General features: G+C 42.0%; 2 protein-coding genes across 2 annotated transcripts; both read right to left on the bottom strand.

The window, feature by feature from the left end:
* Positions 1 to 3,839: 3,839 nt before the first annotated feature.
* Positions 3,840 to 15,555, bottom strand: LOC138948835 (splicing factor C9orf78-like). The gene is made up of 9 exons (XM_070320464.1): positions 15,435 to 15,555; positions 13,203 to 13,317; positions 12,231 to 12,289; positions 11,358 to 11,438; positions 10,412 to 10,483; positions 8,432 to 8,563; positions 6,526 to 6,659; positions 5,801 to 5,899; positions 3,840 to 5,091 (listed from the first exon to the last, which is right to left on the bottom strand). Exons 1-9 carry the CDS (start codon positions 15,527 to 15,529, stop codon positions 5,000 to 5,002), a joined length of 879 nt encoding a protein of 292 aa, XP_070176565.1. The 5' UTR covers positions 15,530 to 15,555; the 3' UTR covers positions 3,840 to 4,999.
* Positions 15,556 to 17,580: 2,025 nt separating this feature from the next.
* LOC138947956 (C1q-related factor-like) lies at positions 17,581 to 23,422 on the bottom strand. The gene is made up of 3 exons (XM_070319481.1): positions 23,389 to 23,422; positions 18,912 to 19,081; positions 17,581 to 17,899 (listed from the first exon to the last, which is right to left on the bottom strand). Exons 1-3 carry the CDS (start codon positions 23,420 to 23,422, stop codon positions 17,654 to 17,656), a joined length of 450 nt encoding a protein of 149 aa, XP_070175582.1. The 3' UTR covers positions 17,581 to 17,653.
* Between the last annotated feature and the right edge of the window lie 1,318 nt (positions 23,423 to 24,740).

The raw sequence follows: 24,740 nt of genomic DNA, 5'->3' as shown, positions 1-24,740 counted from the left end.
GCACGCGGCTTGCAACACGTGTGCAGATATCGGTGGTAGGGGTGGGGGTGGGGGGGGGGGGGGGCTGGGTCGGGGGGGGGGGGGGATGACGGTCTTTTAGTTGTACCGTAGGTAAGAAGTGTTCGCACAGAAAGAGAGAGAGAGAGAGAGAGAGAGAGAGAGAGAGATTGCGAGAGAGAGAAAGAGAGAGAGAAAGACAGACAGAGATAGACCGGGGAGTGAGAGAGACAGGCATAGAAATAGAGTATGAGTAAAGTATGAACTGATGGATGATGGATGTTTTATTGCAATTATAATCAAATGTCTTCAAGCTGACAGCACACGTGGAATGCAGAGAGCAACTCTGCAAAATACAGTACACGAAAGCAATCGCTATACGAGAACATCAACTGGGCATGCATACCATTCTCACTTTTTAATCTAGCAAGTGTTATAGCCTATATATACAGGGTGTCTCAAAAAAAATTACCAGATTTTCTTTCAGTACTACAGACAAGTCAGTAACTTTATTGAAATCATTTTTGCGTGATAGTGTAGTCAGTTCATAGAAGTTTTGTCACCAGTTAACAGCTTTCAGTTGAGATCGTCTGTTTCTTCACACCACGTGATCAATGTAGCTACCCCGTTTTCCAATGACAGACTGCATCCTCATTGCCATATTGTTCATTACATTGGGGAATGTTTCCTGTGGGATGTTCTGGATGAGAATGTGGTGGGGCTCCATCCTGTTGGAACCACTGTGTTGTCATTCGGATTTCATTGTCCCTTCTCTTAGTTTTTCCCTTTCTCGGTACTGATGTTTCAATGTCTTTTTGGTTACTTTTTTTTTAGACACCCTATGTGGTGGTAATTCTTTCGTCTGCAATACAAAAGCATCAACTGAACATGCAGTGTTCTCAGTTTTGCATCTAGCAAAAGCTGTATGTGTTGATCAGTTTTTTCATCTGCAACACAAGCACATCAACCGTACATGCAGATCGACTGTTCTCAGTTTTAGTTACCCCCCTCCTCCCCCCCCCCCCCCCCCCCAGTTTTTCGTCCAACGAGGGTTGCACGTGTCGACAGGTCTGTCGTACAGTCCTTTTTTTATATATATTTTTTATTTATTCCTACTTCTGTGTGTGCCGGTTTATTGTACCCAAAAAAATCATTGAATCACTTCGCATTATCAATGTTGAATAACTTGCCAAAGGTGGTGTAGGGAGACGGTAATTTACATACAAGCCAAACATGCTGTCGCGGATTGTGGTTTCTCACTGTGTTTAATTTTGCGCCTATAAACACGTGGGTCGATATAATCATTAATCAACGTTTGACCGTCATTTCCTGTTATGGTGATGGTACACACCGCTAATATATCTCCCAGCTCCTCACAGCGCGAGAAATAGCCTAAGTTTATCTAAAATAAACAGACGGTAAACGGCTAAAAGAAAACCCTTCATTTTGACATATAATTGTATCTGATAACGTTCCGCCAAATTAGAATCCACATAACTCTGAATTTTAATTAACTTTTGGGGTATTTGATTCGCAGACCTTTCCTTCGCGTCGTGGTTTCCTTAACGAGTGTACCAAGCTATTAGGCCGATCGATTGATCGATTGATAGATTGATTATTTGGTCGCTTGGGTTGCTGATTTTCCTGACAACAACTCGAACGTTTCTTGACTTGATATTCGGTCCCATTCCAGTCACTTTCACGTTTGTAAAAAATGAAAATCGGGGAAAAAGAGAAGCAGTCTTTGTAGAAAATCCTCGCGCTGACTTAGTTAGTCATCCTTTGTCATGAAATGAAAAGAAAAACTAAGCCCAGTAGTACGTATTTTCACCAGTAGGGCCTACACCTAAATTATACCCCTGACTGGGTCCATGTCATGAAATCCTCCAGGACAAAAAACATGTAGTTTCAGTAGTGCAGCAAATGTATATATCTCCTATGCCTGAATGTGTTCAACGAGTACATGCACGGCCGGCCGACCGGTTTAGCGCTGATCCAGGAGAATCGACTGACTTGGCAACGAAGCAAAAAGGCATACTGCCCTAAAAAAAAAAACCAGTATTTTTATGGAGCGAATCCTTCCATATTTTTAAGCGCTTTACAATACTGGAGAAGAAAAATCAAATAACCAATTTTTCGCTCATACTGTGAAACTCCAATTTTAAGGCCCTCTCCCTTTTAAGGCCACGTTATCTCAAATGTGACCCTCCACCACGAAATGAGTCGCATGTCACCTCGCGCGGTTCTGCGCTAGGCTTAATATAAGTCCGGGGAGTGTCTTGTAACAGTGTGAGGGTCACCTTAGTCACAGGCTTATAACTCAAACAGTTTTCGCTCTTTTCTAAAACGGTTTTCACCACTGGATAGAGCATAAAAAACTCTTTACGAAAATGTAAAAAATTAATATGAAAATCATGCAAATGTGACATGCGACTCATTTCGTGGTGGAGGGTCACAAATTGTCTGTTCATAACCTCTGTAAATTTACCTCCATTTTAAGACTGCCTCCTTTTAAACCCTGATTTACTCAGATTTTTGAAGGTTCTAAAAGGGGGTTTAATCCACTGTACTGAGGGGGAAACTGCTGGATTTGCAGGCGGCTGATTCAGCGACAAATGTTGCTAGCAGTAGCAGCAGCTTACTGTGACAGGAGAAGCGCGGAGAACTGTCACAGACATGTGATGAATGCAGCGAACACGTGCAACACACAGCCTACCACTTGTTGCACTGTCACACAACGATTGATGATGGTCTCGTTGTATCGTTGAACTAACCCAGTTTAACGCTACTGTGTGTGGTGAGAAATTGTGGAATATGTGTTTGTGTGAGATGATATGTCCAATGTCTGTCCCCAATTCTGACCAAGAAACGTTGATTTTATAAATAATACTATCGATGTAAAAAAAAAAAAATAAAAAAAATAAAAAATAAAAACCGCTTTGCCAAGCACACACACACGACCCGAATGTTGAAGATAAAGGTCAGCTGAAAAGTTTAAATGCGTGACCGTTCGTCATCAGTTGTATGTCCCGTGCCTGGACATTTCCTCTAATAACCTCAACACCATGAAAGCTTTTCTGCTCAAATTTGATACACTGGCGCAGCTAGGCTGTGGCAAGAAAGAAAAAAAACTTACCGCTTTACTGTCAAGGTCACTGGAAAGACTAGGTTTTTGGTGGGTTTTTTTTTCAGACAGATGCATTTTTCGAAACATGAGAATCATGGCAGCTTCAGCAGTCGAACCTGGTATTTTGATTCCTTTTCCTTCCACAAAGAAGGGTTTTTATTCTCAGTTTGTTTGACAATGTGTGTAAGCTTTCTGTTATTGTTTTCTTGTTTCTTTTTTTTCTTAGACTGTTTTTTTTTAACCAAGAAAAACGAGACTGTGATGGCCTAAGTGTTTGACAGGGCCTTCACTTCTCAAGAAACAATCAAACCCTCATACAACCTGTCAATCAATCAATCCTTACATTGCGCCTGACGAAAATGTTGATCCTTTCTCGTCGTTTCTCTGTTTTGTCTGCTCGAATCCTCTCTGTGTTCCTGTGAATGTTTTGCTATGCTAACCAGAGCTGATGTGCACGAGAAGGCTACCAACCGAGTGGGACCCAGCCACAAACCAAAATTCTACAGCCTGGCTGTTTTGTTGTTTTTAGAGTTGGAATTCATTGCACACTGACAAAGGTGTCACACACACACACATAGTTGTTATAAAGATGGGTTCCCACGACCATCTTTACAATATGGCAACAGCAGTAAGGATATGAACACACACACACTACAAACACACATCACTTGCACACAGAGTTTTGTCTTCACAATACAGCAACCACAACAGCAAGGATTTGAACACAGGCACTCACACACATACACACAGATGATTGAATACATGAAGGACAAAAAGAGAAATTCTTACAATTACACAGCACAAGAAGACTTCATTCTTCACAGACAGACACAGTTACAATGTATATGTATTAAATTTCCATTTATTAACACGAAGAAATACAGGCGTAAACTGACATTCTCTCTCAGTCTCCCATACTTTCCTCTCCGCCTCTATCTCTCTCTCATAAGTGTATATCATTCACACATGCTCATACATGCAATATAATCACTTGGCTTTGACCAAAGTATAGTTCAGACACAAAAAAAATGTTTACTGCTTACCCCAATTTTAGCTTCATAATATAAACAAAACCTAAACAGAATTTTTTTTTTAAGAACATATTTTCCCTAACACCTGCTTCACATACAATAAAATGAAAAAAAGCCGGTGTTGAAAGTCAACCAAATATGACATTTACAGTTTACCATGTTTGAACCATTACCCTTTTAAAAAACCATTGTAATGTAGCTTTAAAGCTTTCACTCTCTCTCTCTCTCTCTTTGACTAGGATCACAATATTTAGCATTTCTCTCCACATTAACTTTCCCTGCCTATCCTGCGTAATGCTGTGCATATCTGAAATGCACACATATACAACAGTAGAGGCATGCGCCTTAATGTGGAATAACTCAAACTTAATTCACAGTACACAGAGGGACAATTCTTGCACATTATCTTCAGCTATCCATAATCACTGATCCAGTGATTCCAGAACCGTAACCATGAATATTTTGACATGAACCGCTCTCTGTCTCCTCACTGACAAAATTACAGCAAACAGTAGAATTTGTTGGTAGCTCAGAGAAGTAGGTCCAAAGCGTAAGAAGTTGTTTCTGATGATCAACTTCCACACAATTTTCAGGCTTCAAAGTCACTGTGGCCAGCGATGATCGACAGTCTTCTTCAATGCGTGAAGGAATTACAGAAAACCCTTTTTGCTGGAACTAGGATCTGTCCTGACACCTGAAGATGTTCCACAACACCTGCGTTTTTGCCGTTTGTTCTCGCTGTGGTGGTGAACAAACTGCTCAGGCAAACTGAAAATTCCCCGTGGATCCAGCCACTTTCTTTCCATTGTCATTTGCAGAAACCATGTCCATACTTCACCCTGTCTCAAAATCGCCTCATCTGCTTCTTGAACTTCTCGTAGTGGAAGTCGTCGGTGGCTTTTTCATCCTGAACGGGCTTCTTGGATCGCTTTCCATCTGCAAGCAAACCAGCATAGCATTAATCTATGAAGAGATCTCATCAAATTTAAAATTGAGCTTTAAGTTATAACTGGTTGAAATGATTGTGAAAGTCAGCAAATCAATGATGAAACCCTGATACTTGTAATGTTTACTGTATGGTTAAACACAGTACAGCTTTTAAGGTGTCGGATTTTCAAAATGTGGGCAACACAATCAAACACAAAGACAGACAAGCAGACAGACACACACACACATGGGTAAAACAACAAGCCCAAAAGGGCAACATTCCAGAATCTGATTTAGCCACTTTTAAAGTCTTCCAGAAAGTTTTTTTTTATTATTATTATTGATTTTGTCATGTTTGAGTTGGTCATTGGAGGATCAGCATTCTGTTAACTTTAAGAAATTCACCAAAAGACACACACTCAGATATCCAAGCTCACACCCATACACATTATAATACACCTGCGGTACTACAGAAACATCAACAAGGACTCGAAAACATATCTCGGGACAACTAAAACCTCCTTCCCTCCCCAACCTCCCCCACTCTCTCACACCCATTTAATGGAGCTTTGGCCTTAATGAATAAACAATCCATCCATCCCTCTCTCTCTCTCTCCCCCCCCCCCTCTCTCTACCCCCTCCCCCCCCCCCCCCCCCCCCCTCCATCTATCTCTGTGTCTGTCTGTCTCTCCCTCCCACCATCCATCAAATGACATACCAGATGGTGTTTCCAGTCGCTCGATGTCACCAACACGCAGAGGAATTGGTTTGGGCGCCTCCATTTTTCTGGCCTTCGGCGCATGATCCTCAATTTTAACTGCAACACAAGATAGCAACTCATCAGGTAGTGTGTCCTTGACCTTGGTCCAACTCATCAGGTATTGTGTCCTTGACCTTGGTCCAACTCATCAGGTAGTGTGTCCTTGACCTTGGTCCAACTCATCAGGTATTGTGTCCTTGACCTTGGTCCAACTCATCAGGTAGTGTGTCCTTGACCTTGGTCCAACTCATCAGATACAGTGGAACCCGTTTTCTTCAGGACTCAAAAACTGAGAGAAAAGTGGCTTCCTTTCATAATTGAACCTGCTATACGCTGTCAGAGAAATGAAGTACATGAGAGAGAATCTTGCAATTGGGGCAAAATGAACAAACATAACGAACAGGGGATCTGAAAAAGTATGGTCTTCAAAGCGGGCAAGTTAGAAAATAAGGAAAGGGGCTTAAACATGGTGAGGTTCCACTGTATTCAGATTCTTGGTAAGCATAAAACAAAGAAAGGTTTTTCTGGTCTAACAGCTCTTTCATTGAACAGGTCACAACAAAGTTGTGTTTGGCTGTTTGTGTCCTAACTTCAGAGCAAAATAGTTTGACACAAAACAATAGCAAAAACAGGAGAGAAGCTGGGTGTATAAACAACAACAACAACAACAACAACCAACTGACATCTGTTGTGCTGCATGTAGTTGACAGCCATGTTGGTGGGCACAAAGGCTGACACCTCCTCTTTCTTGTTCATGCGTTCCCATAGCAACTTCTGCTTGGCATCCTCTGTCGCTTCAATGTTGGTGATCTTTGCCCTGTAACACATTGTCAATAACCATTATGCAGCTGGAAAGTTACCAGGGTAAGAGCAATGCATCAAAATTCACGTGATCAATCTGCTTACATGAAACTGATACCCACATTTTTTTTTTTTACCAAACAGGTACCTGCATGCTAAATCACTTGCGCATTGATGCATGAATCCAAACTCGTTCATCTGATTAACTTTTACACAACAGCAGGCGAAACTGACAAAACAACAAACAATTAAGTGGATGTGCATTGCCAAGGCACTGCATACCCCCAGCGAAAGACCAATCGTCCGTCTCTCTCTCTCTCTCTCTCTCTCTCTCTCTCTCTCTCTCTCTCTCTCTCTCTCTCTCTCTCTCTCTCTCTCTCTCTCACAAACGCACCACACACACACGCACACGCACACACACACACACACACACACACACACACACACCCCAAGTCACACACGCACACATACACACACGCACTCACTCACTCTCTCACAAAAACTTCATATACACAAAACACACACCCATACACACATATGGACAGACGGACATACACACCTTTACAAACAAACACACATACACGCACACACATACACTTATGCACACACACACACACACACACGAGTACAGACTCATGCACGCGCGCGCACACACACACACAAATGCACACACACACACACACACCCCACACACACGAGTACAGACTCATGCACGCGTGCGCACACACACACACACACACACACACACACACACACACACACACACACACACACACACACACACACGAGTACAGACTCATGCACGCGTGCGTGCACACACACACACACACACAAATACACACACACACACACACACCACACACACACTTACACACACACGAGTACAGACTCATGCACGCGTGCGCACACACACACACACAAATACACACACACACACACACACACACACACACACACACACACACACACACACAAACAGTAACACTAACACATGTGCACAAAATGAACACAAACACACACACCGCGCGAGAGAGAAAGACTACAGGGAGGCATGACGTCATGATGCATTAATTGACATCAAAGACTTTCGACCGTGACGTATTCTTCTTACGCGAGCTTTATCCATAGACTTGGAAACGACGGAATTTCTACCCGTCCAAAGCGGCCTTGGGTGGCGTTTGCTCAAAAAATGGGGGCGCCAATTTTACCCACCGTATTTTTGTTAGTATGGTCCCAATTTTTGGTGAACTTCCATCTCCAACTGTGGCCCATTTTCGGGCACAAAGAATCCTTCTTTATCATGTATTATTCGGTATGCACATTTCTCAAATCGATTACAGTATAGCGTTCACGGGATACCTCCAGCTTCGCTGGGATAATAAAGACACACACCCACACATACCTGCTCGCCCTCGCATACAGACATACACACAAGTTTGAACTCAATCAAAGCCTCACCCAATCTCAGGGAATGCCCAAAACCAAGAAGTGTGAAAACATATCCTGTATGTACACACACACACCCTCCCACGTACACTGCCACACACCCCTCTTCACATACACACACAGTGACAAACAAACAAACAAAAACACACACACCCTCACCATCACACACTGACCCACACCTGGGTAGCTCGACTCTGTTGATGCTAGCTTTTCACTGGGAAGAAGCGACCCGAATTTTCCAGCGATACTACAATAAAGTAATGAAAAGAAAAGAAAAAGAAAAAAAAACATACACACACTCCTCCACACACATACACTCACACACCCACAGTCCCAACTCACTCAATGCCCAGGTCGATCTCAGGGATGCCGGACAGCATGGAGTTGGACAACATGTCCTCTGTGCGCTTGGTGGATGTGGACACCTTCAGATGGTCCGGTAGTTCATACAGCAAGTCCTCCTTCGCCTGAGCACTGCACACATTGTCACATGCACCGATCAATAGAGAATCATCGCCTCAACTAAGTCATGACAGTCAGTGAGCACTGCACACATTGTCACATGCACCGATCAATAGAGAATCTTCACCTCAACTAAGTCATGACAATCTCTGAGCACTGCACACATCGTCACATGCACCGATCAACAGAGAATCATCACCTCAACTAAGTCATGACAGTCAGTGAGCACTGCACACATTGTCACATGCACCGATCAATAGAGTATCATCGCCTCAACTAAGTCATGACAGTCACTGAGCACTGCACACATTGTCACATGCACCAATCAATAGAGAATCATCGCCTCAACTAAGTCATGACAGTCAGTGAGCACTGCACACATTGTCACATGCACCGATCAATAGAGAATCATCGCCTCAACTAAGTCATGACAGTCAGTGAGCACTGCACACATTGTCACATGCACCGATCAATAGAGAATCATCGCCTCAACTAAGTCATGACAGTCAGTGAGCACTGCACACATTGTCACATGCACCGATCAATAGAGAATCATCGCCTCAACTAAGTCATGACAGTCAGTGAGCACTGCACACATTGTCACATGCACAAATCAACAGAGAATCTTCACCTCAACTATGTCAAGTTCAAGTTTTATTAGTCCATAACCCCTGGGGGCATTTTGAACAATAAATACAATCAATACAATCATAATATATACATGCACCGATCAACAGAGAATCATCACCTCAACTAAGTCATGACAGTCAGTGAGCACTGCACACATTGTCACATGCACCGATCAATAGAGAATCTTCACCTCAACTAAGTCATGACAGTCTCTGAGCACTGCACACATCGTCACATGCACCGATCAACAGAGAATCATCACCTCAACTAAGTCATGACAGTCAGTGAGCACTGCACACATTGTCACATGCACTGATCAATAGAGAATCTTCGCCTCAACTAAGTCATGACAGCCACTGAGCACTGCACACATTGTCACATGCACCGATCAATAGAGAATCTTCGCCTCAACTAAGTCATGACAGTCACTGAGCACTGCACATATTGTCACATGCACAAATCAACAGAGAATCTTCACCTCAACTATGTCATGACAGTCAGTGAGCACTGCACACGTTGTCACATGCACCGATTAATAGAGAATCATCGCCTCAACTAAGTCATGACAGTCACTGAGGTCACTTCAGATTAGAAGTAAAACTTAAAAATAAAAATAAAAATATTGAGAGTTTCTGGTTCCACAACTAACCATATTTTGTTCTTCCTAACCCTAAAATAATTTTGACCCTTCAACACAAACACACAACTCTTCTTTTACATCTAGGGGACACAACTCAAACAAGTTCAGGCAAATAAAAAGCCGCATGCACCTGGATGAGAAAAAAAGTTGCCACAGCCTAGATGCTCTGGCAGTCAGACCACTACCACCAACAACGATAACGACAAAAATTACCTACCTAACTACTTGTTTGTTTATTTGTTTTTGTTGCTCTTGTTCACGAAAACAAAAAAAACCTGTTCTTGCATCACTCACCAATGAGATTTCAGATCAGAAAAGCATTCATTCACATCTTGTCCAATTTCTTGCTATGTTTCTAATTAACAAATCCCCAAACACACTACAACACATGCTAATTGCCATTCTTGAATAGTTTACGACCTTCAGAGTTAAGACTGAAAATGAAGGTAAATTCAGAGACCTTTTGAACAGAATGTGACAAAAATGACAATCACTTTGATCAGCAGAACCACAATGAAGTGTCTCTAATTATAAAACCCAGCCTGCAATTCAGTACAGTGTAATAGAAAAGGCGCAAACTGCCAACTGACCTTTGTTTGTCCTTGCCCTCTTCCTGCATGTGACCTTTTCGTTTTGCCACCTCCTCCTCCACGTACTTCAACCTGTTGAGAATCATCATCATTGTCATCATCACCATCATCATCAACACTTTAACCATGAACCATCGTCATCCAATACAGATAGACTGCTAATGGTCCAAAATCAAGAATCAAAATGGAACATAGGTTAATGAATGAAAGGTTAAATAAAAATACAGCACAAAATATTGCCTTTTGTTCTATTCATTCATACAGAATATTTTATTGCCCAAGGTTGCGAACTTGTTTTGATAATTGCGGTTAAGAAACATTCACTACAACCAAGCACACCCAACACACGCATCTACAAAACAAATCAACAACATTAATCAAAATACATACATGTACACTTAAATAAACAAAATAATCACTCTATAACCTCTCCTATCATCGGCCGCAAGCACACACACAGACTTTGCTTATTAGCTTCGCAAGAATAAACACAAGTGACATAAGACATTATTTTAAACATGTTCAGTACACTAGGAATATTGCTTGGCTTGAGTACGATTAATACATGCCAACTACAATATTACAAAACAGAAACAACAGTGACAGTCTTTTTTTCTCTCTTTTTCTCTTCATTTTTATAACTTTATTGTCCGATTGCTGGGAAATTCGGGTCGCTTCCTCCCAGCGGAAAGCTAGCAGCAACAGAGTCACGCTACCCAGGTGTATGCGTGGTTAGGTGTGCTTATGGCAGAATGACCGAGGTCTTTGACGTGCCACAGTGGTGACACGGGGGTGGAACATGGACACCGTCTCTGAGCCTGCACATACAGTTGACCCGTGTCCGTCCCGGCCCGGATTCCAACCCTAGGATCACAAGTCCAGTGCTCTATCAACTGAGCTACCCGGGCCCCCAAGCATGAAGGAGACTGCCACTGATAACACTTACATCTCAGCATCCTCATCCCTCCGGTTGGTCTCAGCGGCAAACGACGTTCCGATGGCTTCTGCTACTTCTCCCGTCAAAGGCCTGGAAAAACAATCAACACAAATACCTTCAACACTGTCTTTACAGTAATACAGTGGAAAACCCCTTTTAAGAACCCCCATTTTAAGACTTCCTCCTTTGTAAGACCCTAATTTGTCTGATGTTCTGTTCATAGTAATTGTAAATTGACCTCCATTTTAAGACTCCATCCTTAACAAGACCTGATTTTCTCAGATTGTTGAAGGTCATAATGGAGGGGGGGGGGGGGGGGGGGGAGGGGGGTTCCATTGCAATATATATACAAGCCTCCCTGCAGAAGCTGGTGTTTGTTTGTTTGATAGAATGAACAGAAAATGATACTCCTGTGGAATCAGAACATTCCCCACGAAACAATGACTGCTTGGTTCTTAATTTTATAAGGATATCTCAGTATACTATATGCCCTGACAAAATATACTCTTGCCCTTGCATGCATGCAGCTAACGCTACACTTTACAGAATGCTTTTACTGAGTATGATAACTCATATTAGTCACATCTTTTTGGACATATATTTTGTTCAAAGACATGATCCTGCATTGAATAAGTTCGTTTTTACTTGTAGACTTTTACTTTCCCAACTTCTCACTTTTTAAACTGATCTTAAAAACTACTCTGTGTCAAAAATCCAAAGAAATTTTTTTCAACCAATGGATACCAATTACTCACTTATCACCACTTTATATAGAGTAACTGGTAGGTGTATCCTATTTCTATAAACTTGTAAAAGTATACACACACAAATGCATGCACACACTGACAGTACACACACAGAGACACGAATGTGACCACTTACTGTCTTTTTAAAGCCTTCATGTCAATGATTCCTCCTGTTTTCATCTTGAAAGGGTCAGCCTGAAACAGAAAATAAAAATGAAATAATATAAATATAAATGTTCTCTCATGTCACTGAAACCATGTACATCAATTAGCTAGGCTTACCATATTTAGAACTTAATTCAGTTCTACTTAAACTTCTACATTTGAGACCAGCTTGTCAGTTTATTACTATTATACAAAGCTGCACAACAATTAACATGCCCAAAGACTTGTCTCACAAAGAAATGTAAATGTTGTCAACTGCTGCCAGTCGTCCTCCTGGAAGGAAAAGTTTTACATGAAAAACACACTTATCAAGGCAGCACATAAGCTTCTGCAGACAAAGCATGTGTAAATGTGTAGCCAAACTTGCCTTTAGGAGTCACGTTCAGTTTCAACATGGTTCCCTTTTTTCCAAAATAAGAGTAAAGAACACTCAAACTATCATGATTCACAAATCACATACTTCCTCTAGTCTTACTAGTTACTAAAAATGGGGACAGTGTGAGTAGGACACATTCAACCGCACATATTTAATTTTCGCTCATAAAAGAATGTGACCACAAGTACAAATATGGCAATTTATACTTGAAGGATGCAATAAGTTAACACGGCTGTGTGCTGAAATAGTTCGGTTGACTGTGGATCAAAAGATCATCAGATCTGGGATCCATGCAGAACCTTTAAATTAGTCATGCTAATTTCTATGCCTCCATAGGGATACTAATATAACAATGACGAGAACAAATGTGGAAAGGTCTCAGTGACGGATGCTCAAAGGAATAACTTCAATAAGCTGATCTGTCAACACTAATCCTCATGAATTAACATTTGAAAGAATAGAAAGCAAGCTTAGCGGCGGTGACAATGAAGACCACTAGTTCTGTCAACAGCAACAAAAGTGTCACAGAAGTCAAACCAAGGCCAAGAGAAAAAAGCAATTTCTTACATCAGTAATTTCTTCCGTCTTGTCCACCTTTTTACCAAGTGCCAGGCTAGCTGCGCTGACCCCGCTCTGTCGTCCTCTCAGCTTCTGTAACGCTCTGATGTCTTCCAGCTTGTTCCTGCACAACACACACACAGACATACTCAAAAAAAATTACCTCAGAGCAGACATTAGACAAATAATATTAACTTCTTTGTAGTTAAAAAAAATATGGAAAATTGTCTAAATAAAAATAGTAAAAAGTTGCATGTCACTACATCACAGGTAGGTAGAATGTGCTGTATGTGACAGGGTTGCACTACAGTTGTATCCTCAGCCCAAGCTATTATAGATAGAAATACGCTGCCTACTCAAAGGTTCTTGACTTCTTTATGTCATACATAAGTCACTCATAGTCATATAAACTACTTCAGGAATCTGTTTATATTTTTCACATTATAAATATTACATAATGATTTACAGTAACAGTTATCTTGACGTAGACCAGCTTCAGTGAAAGATTTAGTATTTTTCTCATTCACAAGTAGTAGAACCTTCATTTCCCGTGGCTGTTACTGTTACTGTTACTCTGGATCTGGACGCTAAGACAGTAAGTCACCAAGTGATTAACTCTTTCCGCCCTGCGCCCGACAAACTCCTCAGCAGCTTTCAACGCCTGTGCCCGACAAACTGTCGGGCGGTGACACGCATCTTCTCTGACCTTGTTTCTGATCTAAATATAAAGGCAGGTCACGAGCAAGGGAGGTAAATCTGTTCCCACTTCCTTCTTCTTTGTTTGGAGCAATTTGGCGAACGAAAATTGTCCGATTGAGTGTTTTTTGAGCATTTTTCCTGCGAAATATGAGCAACCAACGCCGCTACTCATTGAGGCAGGTTCTTGACGAGATTTTTCTCGACGATGACAGTGATTATGGTGCCGAATGCGACATTTCTTTGTCTCAATCGAGTGAAACAAGTGGTGATTTGAGTGCACAAGACCTGTGCGCGGGCTTCGATGCAAATGTGAGACAGAAACATCCTGTGACTTGTTGGCATACTTTTTGGTGTTGTGTTTGTGACTTGGAAGAAGGATTTCTTTGAACTTTACACACTTCAGAAGGTACTGACTGCTACTCAACAGGTAAGAACATGCACTTAGGCCAAAAAAAAAAGGTGTGGTTACGGTAACATAGCCCAAAAAAATAGGGTAGGTAGGTAGGTAGGCAATCACTTTTTTTTTTTTTAACTTTTTTTTCTAATGTGTACAAATTAAACCTACTTGACAGGGAAATAAGTGTGCGACTCGGGCGCTTTCGCTTTCATTGCGTTTTTTGCACTCGTTTTTTTTTTTTTTTTTTTTTTTTGACAAATGTAATAAAAAGTTATAGGATCGGCCCCTAAAAGTAAAAATAGGGTAGGTCGGGTTACCGTAACCACACCTTTTTTTTTTTTAGGCCTTATCATACAACACACAACATTTTATGTGTCTACAACTATTAGTTGCAGAGTTAGAAGCGATTTAGTGAAGTACCCATCAGATTTGCACTACAGTGCCAAAACCCTCCAGGCTGGAGAGGCTGCTGAGCCTGCACTGCAGTCAGGGCTGATAAAGTTAACCCACTGCCTCCCGATTGTGCTCTTTCTTCTTCTTCTTCTTCTTCTTCCATATTGTGACCACGGTCATTTAGGCTGACCATTATGTCACATTGTGGAGGGTTGCAGATTCCAAAGAGTGGGAAAAAAAAAAAAAAAAAAAAAAAAAAAAAAGCCTAGCTAGAATCTACTGGGGGCTGGGGAGTTTCTGCACAATGCAGGAACTCGACTCCTGCGCAATGCAGGAGTCTGGGGCCTGGGGGTGTGAGAGGAGGAGGGATGAAGGGGTCTCGTTCCAGTCCCTGATTGTTCTTGGGAGGAAGCTGTTCTTTCTGTAGTTTGTTCTCGCTGGGATCCGCTTGAATTGCTGTCTCTCTGTGGGGACTCCTCTTCTAGCCCTTGGGGCGAGTAGGTGTAGCTCCTCGCACCTCACATGTGCGGATCCCGATGTGATCTTCTTCAGCATGGAGAGCCTGGCCTCTTTCCTGCGTTCTTCTAGCGAGGGCCACTCTAGTTCGTTGAGCATGTCGTCCACGCTGGCCGTCTGTTTGTCACTTTGTGTCTGTTGAGAACAAAGCTCTTTTCGTGCTTCACCAACAGACATCGATTATGTTTCTGCTTCATGGGACGGATATAAATCAGAAGTAAAGATAAGATACATACTCAATCACTTCGATTTCTTCATCTGAATTCTCAGAACTTTCAGAAGAATGTCTTCTTTTCCGCAGCACAGCTTTTCTTTTCTTGAAGTCAGCCATCTTGGACACAATCCGACCAATTGAGCTTTCCTTCATGAGAAGAGTAAAACTAAGGGAGATAACTTTGTAGGAAGAGGAGAGCGGGTTGTTTTCGGTCCTTTTGCAGCACATGTCTATCTTCTTTTGTTGTGTAAAAGAAATAAAAAATTTAATTAAATTAAAAGAAACTCTCCATCATCACGCAAGGTTTCGAAATGTCTTCGAAGCGGCAGACCGCGGAGACTGAGTACCATGCATGTCAGTTAAGTTAACTCATTATTGCAACCGAATGTATTGTCAGTGGTATCAGTGTCTGTGTATGGGCCAGTGTGTGCGTGTGTGCGTGTGTCACGTGCGCGTGCGTGCGTGTCACGGTGTAGGCCGCGGTGTGTGTGCCAGTGCGTGTGTGTGTGTGTGTGTAAAAACTCTTTTTATTAGGTCACGTACACTACTGAGTTTTGCTTGTGGCTAAAATTAATTAGACGAACTCAAGTTAAACGGTTATTCATTACACTGATGTACTGAAAAAACACTCTGCACCAAACTAAAGTAGTCAGGATGTTGACTTTTAGTATGTGACCAAGTGGATGAATGGTCAGCTTCTAGGTTATCCCATTTATAAGCCTGGTCAGATCTGACTCGTGATATGAGCCGAGTACATGGGGAGTACCGGTTTTCACAGGAAGCCGAATGTCACGTGGTATGAATGTATTTTCAACTCGTACCTGATTTTTACCGTGGTATAAATGTAGCCTATGTAAACTAGTGTTTTCACAGCCACACCCTTTGTAGAGATGCACATGTAATTCGTTGTCATCATAGCATGTTCCTTATTACGTTTATAAGTTTTGAATAAATGTTACCAGATAGACCAGAGACCGTAGGTGGTGGTGAATGTATGTGTGTGCGTGTGTCAGAGCGATTCCGAGAAAACTCCAGGACAGATCGTGATGAAAAGTTGCAAACAAAATCTTCTGAATGATATCATAAAACCCTTTTTGCATGTTGTTGTTGTTGTTGGTGTTGTTGACAAACGACTTAAAATGAAATCAAACTATGATCCGTGTTTCTGCAAAAAGCTGAGACGGCACTATAGTGACCTCATTTTGTAATGAAATTGATAGAAATTTACAAGTTGATTAAACAATCTGTGACCCAATGCGTACCATGGAATTGCATTTCAGCTTGGAAGTTTAATCATTAGTTAATTAATTTGTTCATTAATATTCCAACAAAATTAATTAAAAATAAAATATTAATAACAGATTCAAAAATGATTCCGGAATTGTATTTTTTATCATTTAATAGATGCCCCCCTCTGTGTACATATTTGAGGAAATCGGTCCAATGTTCGCATGCTTCGCGGAGACTAGCGCAACCCGTCTCGTGTCAGTTAAGGTTTCGCGGCTAGCCAAGCCTCCTTAGTATTGTTGATGACTGCTCCCGGGTTTTCAGTGTTTATCTTTTAGTTTCAGTCCGACAAACTGTTTTGATATATCGCTTCACGCGACTTTTTTTTTCGTGTATCCATGGGTTATGGAATCAAACTATTGGTTTCATTGACTTGACTTACAACATGACTTGCAAAATTATGGCGAAAAAGAGATAATTTGTACCCAAAAGTCTTGCAATTCCTTCCGATAATCTCATTTCATTTTCAAGGCAAGCAACTGCATGATGAACACGAGAATCGCCTCACCCACCCCCGTAGCAACTTGAAGGAAGAAATCAACATGGCTCTATAACTTTGCACAGTGGAGATATACAGAGAGACAGACAAGAAGACACATATACGAAGAGAGTGACTCGCACACACACACACACACACACACACACACACACACACACACACTGACACACATGCACTGACACACACACACCGTGGCACAGCTTTCTTTTTGCAAGTTGTGCAGACTCATTACAGCTTTCAAAAACTGAACAAGAAGTTCGCCGAATTATCGATCCAGATTCATTGCCATGACGCAAAAAGTTCCGTCATTAAACCTTTTGTACTCCGAGATCAGTTTTACTGTGCATATTTGAGCAAAAATCATGCAAAAAATCAGTAACAACAAGCAAAACTATATTCTGCCTTTGATCGTTATTCCGTGGATGCCCATATGCAGATCAGTATGACACAAAGCCCTAATCAGCCTTAATCAGAAATCCAGAGAATCTTGTATAGGCAAGTCCATGGAAGTTAACAACCGCGTTGACAGCATTCTTCAAGGTGACCTTCTGGCCGGATGTGACGTTGACAATGGCCCGGATGGACGTCTCATCCCATGCTCCACCTCGGTAATCAGACACGCCCCCTGCTACTTCACGTCCGTCTACCTGGATCACTGCGTAAATTGTCGCAACGGTGACCTCTCTTTCCATGAAGGTAGCCTGCATTGATGCACGTACGCTGTGTATTCGCCATTTAAAACGTTTAGCTAAGATTGTGGTTTTTTTAAATAAAAAAATAAACAGTTCATTGAAAAACGTTGGATGTTGTGTAAGAGCATTACTTTAAAAAAAAAATTAAAAAAAGAAAAAAAAGATCAACAACAAAAAGCACAAAAACCCACAGCAGCCCTCAAAACTGGTAAGTTAACTGTTAAAATCTGCAAGTTGGTTCGCGTAATTGATATTACAATTCAATGTAATAATTTTTATATCTGGTAGTAAACTTCGTATTTAATGACAACTTTAATGTGGAAACTGTGGCAATAAGAACATATTCCGCTTCGTATCGGTCTTAGGCAATGTTAGATGTATAGAGGCGCAAACAAATGAAAGAGCGACAGCCAGAGAGCTCGACACTAAAAGTGTAACACAAAAAATGTCGCTGACTCGTGTCATTTGAAAGTTACAGTGCTTACAGATATCTTTCAAAATTATACCAAAAACGTCTGCGTTACAAATAATGCTACCGAGCATGAAGATTGCCTTCACTTTGCAAAAGTAACTTGTGTATTGAAAGCTTACAACAGACAAATAAAGGAAGGGCATTTTTTGTGAGGGTGGGGTTACTTCCCTTGGTGCAAAACGGCGTTTGTGTACCTGTTGCTCTTACTAGGACGCTACACCCGTCTTGCCATCAGGCTAATAAGTCTGGACTATTTTTGTTTCCAGCACCCCAGAGAAGCAACGCTTGGAAGCTCATTCACTCACTTGGATTTAATCAATCACCATACTTGTACGTTTTCGAGAAAATCGTGCCGTGTGCTGAGTGTCAAGATTAAGGTACAATGGATTCCCCAATTCTTCAACTTCGTCAAATTTGCCAGAAACGCCGGTCAGACCAATAGTATCCCTTGGTTTTTACTCCATTAGAATCGTTCAGCATATGTACAACCCAAAGAAATCAAAGTGAAAGACGCAGTATTGGAAGCACAGGCTACTTTCACAGACTTACCTGCAAGTCGTAGAGTCCAGACACGGGAGCGGTGAAAACCCCGGTGCTGGTGTCGTAGCCGTTACCGACGTTGGTGAAAGCAGTGTCCAAGATGATGGTGCCGAGTGGCGTCGTTGGAATTTTGTCGTTGCTGTTGCCTGCATAGAATGCCACTGTCTTCTCCGTGGACGCTGAATAAACAAAAGCAGCAACGTTAATTTTTGACCCAGGCTCTAGCTTATACTCCGATGTTTTCTCTTTATTAAAAAAAACACACCCGAAGACAGCTGTTATTGATTTGTGCACGCGCCGCGAGCAGCAAGTATTGATCTCACGTATTAATAAGTTGAGGATGGCAGTATCAGGCATAATTACACCCCCGGTATAGGGGTGTGTAGAGGTTTCGCTCGATGTGTTTGTTTGTTTGTTTGTTTGTGTTCGCATATAGATCTCAAGAATGACCGGACCGATCCTCACCAAACTTGGTGAACAGGTTCTATACATTCCTGAGACGGTCCTTTTCAAAAATTGGGACCAGTCAAACACACGGTTAGGGAGTTATTGGTGGATTAAAATTATACAAGGACTTATAGAGGGACATCTTAATGGTCAAAGGGAAATAACCATTCTCACTCAGTCACTGCCACCAACTGAGAAGGTTATTTCCCTTTGACGGGGGTGTTTTTCCTACCTCGTAAGAATTTCTTGTTTCTTGTGAGAACGACGACGATGATGACGATTTTGATCACGCCGACGATAGTGACGGTACGACGACAACGATGATGATGATGATGATGATGATGATGATGATGATGATGATGATGATGATGATGATGATGATGATGATGAAATTTTGTTGACAGGTGCTAATACTGCTTCTGCTACCGATGATATATGTTTGAGAATGGGCTTTGTGTTTGTAGTCATATTTACAGTGCTAGAAAACTACATTAGTCAAATAATAGCTTCACTTAGTTTTCTCTACTTCATGGTGTTGGTACGTGATCATGTTTTAATAATCTGCTTCTTTGCTGCTGTTAACCCGTGATTTGTAAAAAAATGTACAAATCACGTTTTTGCGCCCGATATTTTCTTGTCATCTCCAAAGTCAAGGGACAAAAACGAAATCCCTTGACTTTTGGGGTAGCGCGACTCTGTTAATTTTAAGATTTTTTTTTCTTTTTTTCTTCTTTCATTACTAGGATGTCCCATCGTTGGGAAATTCCGGTCGCTTCCTCCCAGTGGAAAGCTAGCAGTGACAGAGTCGCACTACCGCAAAGTCAATCCCAACAAGGGGTCTAGTCTATTGGTCCCGTTTCGCCGTTATCCCAATTCGCCCCCATCCCATTTTGGCGACATTTCTCAGGCCAAGTGTCGTTTTACCACCATATCATGTACCATTAGCTCCAAATCCCATTTTGGCGCAATCCCGTTTCGCCGTTAGCCCATTTCGCCCCCATCCCATTTTCGCGACATTTCACAGGCCAAGTGTCATTTTACCACCATGTCATGTACCATTAGCTCCACATCCCATTTTGGCGCAATCCCGTTTCGCCGTTAGCCCATTTCGCCCCCATCCCATTTTGACATTTCACTCATTTTACCACCGTGTCATACCACTAGCGCCACATTCCATTTTGTCGCCATGCCGTTTTGCCGTCATCCCCTTTCGCCGCCATCCCTATTTCGCGACATTTGGGATTGTGGCAAAAATGGGATTTCGCGTAAACGGAATGTCTTCCTAGTTGAATAACGCAGTATAGTGAGGCTTGACAAGAAGAATAAATCAACAAGAGGCGAAGCCTTCAAGGCTCACGTAAGAAATCGACAAACAGTAACACAAACTCAATCACTCCGTCACACATACACACACACAGTACACACACACACACACACACACACACACACACACACACACACACACACACACACACACACACACACACAGAAAGAGCATAGGTGAAACTGTGCAAGAAAGCGAGACACTAGATCTAGATCTGTTCTGCATGTAGCCTACTTACATGGACACGACTGCCAAATAGTCGACCTCGGCCCGCTCAAAATAACAATCACCGAGACTTTCTGTAATTCCATCGCGTGACGTCTAACCCTCGTACGTCATAATGTGACGTCAATGTAATATGACGTCTTCAAATGTTAAAGTTTCTACCACAGACATACACACATACATACGCACGCACGCACGCACGCACGCACAGACAGACAAAAGTTAGCATCGCATAGGCTACACTTACGTGAGCCAAAAATGGGATGGCGGCCAAAATAATGGGATGGTGTCAAAATGGGATGTCGCGCTATTGTTATGACACAGTAGTAAAATGACGCTTGGCTTGTGAAATGTCGCGACAATGGGATGGGGGCGAAATGGAATGCGGTGAAACGGCATGGCGGCCAAATGGGATATGGTGTCAAAATGGGATGTCGCGCTATTGTTATGACATGTTAGTAAAATGACGTTTGGCTTGTGAAATGTCGCGAAAATGGCATGGGGCAAAAAATGGGACGGCGGCAAAATGGGATTGCACCATAATGGGATGTGGAACTAAAACCACCCCCACCACTCAGCGTAGAGGCTCTAAACACCGTCGCGATATAACCTTCGTGGTTGACAAAACGACGTTAAACACCAAATAACGAAAGAAAGAAAGAAAGGCTCTAAACAAGGAAAATTAATAATAATAAAAGGCATGCATTACTTTGTGGAATGCGATATTTTTACATTTTTACATTTTTACAAATCGCGGTTTTAGGTTCGACGTGATTTGTAAAATGTTTTTACATTTTTACAAATCACGGGTTAACAGCTGCGCCCATCTTCGATACCCACTCCTTCTTACGTCGAACTGTTTTACCGAGATCCAAATCCTTCTGCTGGTTACAAATTAGTTTAGTGGCTAGAAGCGCTGACCAACAAGTGTTCAGATATTTTTCTAATTGTCGTTTCTAGATAGTAAAATATGTGCTGAAAACGGTCAGCTATCGCACCATCAAGAAATCGGTTCCCTAGTACCCCTTTAAGGCTCTGGAACCACCCCGGGTGGCAATATCGGGTCGCAACAAAGAGTGTTCCCCATAGCCGGAAAGAGCCTCAACCGTGAAAGACAGAAAGAAAGGTATTGAACAAAAAAGACGCACAACACCCATGTGAACCATTTCTGTTATCATACTTATATTAAAATATTGATGACCATGGAATAAATGGGTTATTTTTAGATTTCTGACAAAAAATCGCGAAAAACATGACAAATTGTCTTTTTTATAGCCTAAACTATGAAAGATTTAAAGACAAGTATTGAACACAAAAGATAGCAATGGATAATGGCAACAACATTTGCTCTCATTGTTGTACAAAATTGTTGATTGTTTTTTAATACTTTACCGTTTTTGTGGGTTTCACAACGCATACCAATTAAACGGCAGTCCAGGTAACTCGTCCGAATTTTTGCGGCTAAGAGCCTCAACATTTGAAGATAGAAAGACTATCATTGAACAAAAACTATGGTAAACACTAATGTTAATAACTTTTGATCTCACACTGATATTGAAATATTGATGACCATGCAATTAATGGGCTATTTTCAGATTTGTGGGTACAAAATCGCCCAAAACATGACAAATTGTCTTTTTTCTAGCCTAAAGTATGAAAGATTTAAAGACAAGTATTGAATATAAAAGATTGAACGGGATAATAGCAACAACATTTGCACTCATTGTTGTACACAATTGTTGATTGTTCTTGAATATTTTCCGTTTTTGTGGATTTCACAAAGCGTACCGATTAATCGGCAACCCGTGTCAATCATCCGAATTATTTCATGCTGCGCCAAAACGATTGAAAATGGATGGAATATTAGTGTTTGAAGACAAAAGGCGCACATTGTCATGTTAAGCATATCTTGTTACACCGTATACACATCAAAATCGTGATAGCTCTTGGTTTGAATGTTACAATGTTTGATTTTGTGCAAGTTACACACATTGATACTGACAAAATGAAATGATATTCCAGGACAATATATCCAGCGCGCTCTTTGGGTCCCCAAAACACTGTACATGGTGAGTCCCATTGTGGTGCCAAAGTAGAAAATAATTATATTCACTTTAGCGATAGTCCGCAGTAGACGACATCAAATGACACAGACTGTAATGATAACTCAAAACTCGTCATCGCTTTCAGCAAACGCGTCAAAGTCAACCTCCTCATCTTCTTCCTCGTCTTCCTCGTCATCCTCTTCTTCACAACCACCATCTGCCAGAAGATCGATCAGCGACACAGGTAGGATGGGCTTGAGGCACCACACGGGTTCCAGGACACGGTCTGCATTTTTCGTCCATCCCTGCCCCTGGTCGTAGGGTTTGGGCCTCTCCAGAATGCCTTCATGAGCACGCTTGTACAGGGCAACGCGGTGGTTTACTCGCTGAATGTGCGGCATCAGAGCAGATTGGCAGGGAGGCATGCGGGCTAGATCGACCTTACACTTGGACGTGAGTTTCTCGTTGTCTTCCACCATCTTGCGGAGTAGCTTTCCACGAACGACATCAACTGATTTATCACGACTGTAATTGTACATCAGGCACGCAAACTCTTCCAACTGCTTCACCACCCGAAGTATGACATCCCAGTCTATGAACAGATCTTGGAGATGGTGAACCTCCTCGACGATCCAGATTGTCCAAAGGTGGGGAGACATCGCGAACTGGAGAAAGCCGAAATCAAGAAAAGCGAGGAGGCTGTTCAGAGAGTCATCACTGCTGTCAAGAACTTCACGAACCCGTTTTCCATCTCAGACAAAGACAGGCTCTATTCCTTGGCGTCTGGTGCCCCTGTCCGCATGGACGTCGAACAGGACTTGCTTCAGGCGGCAGCTAAAGGCATGGTCGCCAAAACTGACTTCATCACCCGCCTTCAAAGTGGAGAGCCAGGAAGCTTCTTTGACCCTATAAAGAGGCTGCTGGCAGAAACTGAAGACAATGGAGGCTTGCAGCAAGAAGGTCACGCTCACATCCTCACAAGGAAAGGCCCTCCAGTACCAGGTGCAAAGCGACCTCGCGTTTCTGCTTCTCGTCAAGTCACAGCAACTAGACGAACCATTGGACTTGGACAAACTCATGATGGGTGGTGCTGTACCTCCATCATGCCGCAGCGCTGGGATACAAGAACGCTGTGGTCAGAACCCCGGACACGGACATCTTTGTCATTCTTCTCTACCACGCTGAAGCCATCAAGTTGACTGTATACCTGGATACGGGATCAGGAAAACATCGGCCACTGATCAACCTCTCTGAGCTTGCAGAGTCCCTGGGGCATGACTACTGTGCCACTCTTCTTGGGTTCTATGTGTACAGCGGAGAGGACTGCACCAGTGCATTCAAAGGAAAGGGGAAGACTCACCATGTACAGTGTTTTGGGGACCCAAAGAGCGCGCTGGATATATTGTCCTGGAATATCATTTCATTTTGTCAGTATCAATGTGTGTAACTTGCACAAAATCAAACATTGTAACATTCAAACCAAGAGCTATCACGATTTTGATGTGTATACGGTGTAACAAGATATGCTTAACATGACAATGTGCGCCTTTTGTCTTCAAACACTAATATTCCATCCATTTTCAATCGTTTTGGCGCAGCATGAAATAATTCGAATGATTGACACGGGTTGCCGATTAATCGGTACGCTTTGTGAAATCCACAAAAACGGAAAATATTCAAGAACAATCAACAATTGTGTACAACAATGAGTGCAAATGTTGTTGCTATTATCCCGTTCAATCTTTTATATTCAATACTTGTCTTTAAATCTTTCATACTTTAGGCTAGAAAAAAGAC

This window comes from Littorina saxatilis, linkage group LG15 (genome assembly GCF_037325665.1).
Source record: "Littorina saxatilis isolate snail1 linkage group LG15, US_GU_Lsax_2.0, whole genome shotgun sequence".
Lineage (NCBI taxonomy): Eukaryota > Metazoa > Mollusca > Gastropoda > Littorinimorpha > Littorinidae > Littorina > Littorina saxatilis.
The sequence above is the reverse complement of the archived record's forward strand: the minus strand, read 5'-3'. Positions and strand labels throughout refer to the sequence as shown.

Excerpts from the sequence above, each read along its gene's own strand:
- LOC138948835 (XM_070320464.1), bottom strand. The coding sequence starts at position 15,529 with ATGGCTGACTTCAAGAAAAGAAAAGCTGTGCTGCGGAAAAGAAGACAT. Across the intron at positions 10,484-11,357 it reads AGGGATGAGGATGCTGAGAT|GTTGAAGTACGTGGAGGAGG; the intron begins GTAAGTGTTATC and ends GATTCTCAACAG. Across the intron at positions 5,900-6,525 it reads CTACATGCAGCACAACAGAT|TTAAAATTGAGGATCATGCG; the intron begins GTCAGTTGGTTG and ends CTTGTGTTGCAG.
- LOC138947956 (XM_070319481.1), bottom strand. The coding sequence starts at position 23,422 with ATGGTGGAAGACAACGAGAAACTCACGTCCAAGT. Across the intron at positions 19,082-23,388 it reads CGAGAAACTCACGTCCAAGT|CGTCCACGGAGAAGACAGTG; the intron begins GTAAGGTCGATC and ends TTGTTTATTCAG. Across the intron at positions 17,900-18,911 it reads CTGGACTCTACGACTTGCAG|GCTACCTTCATGGAAAGAGA; the intron begins GTAAGTCTGTGA and ends GCATCAATGCAG.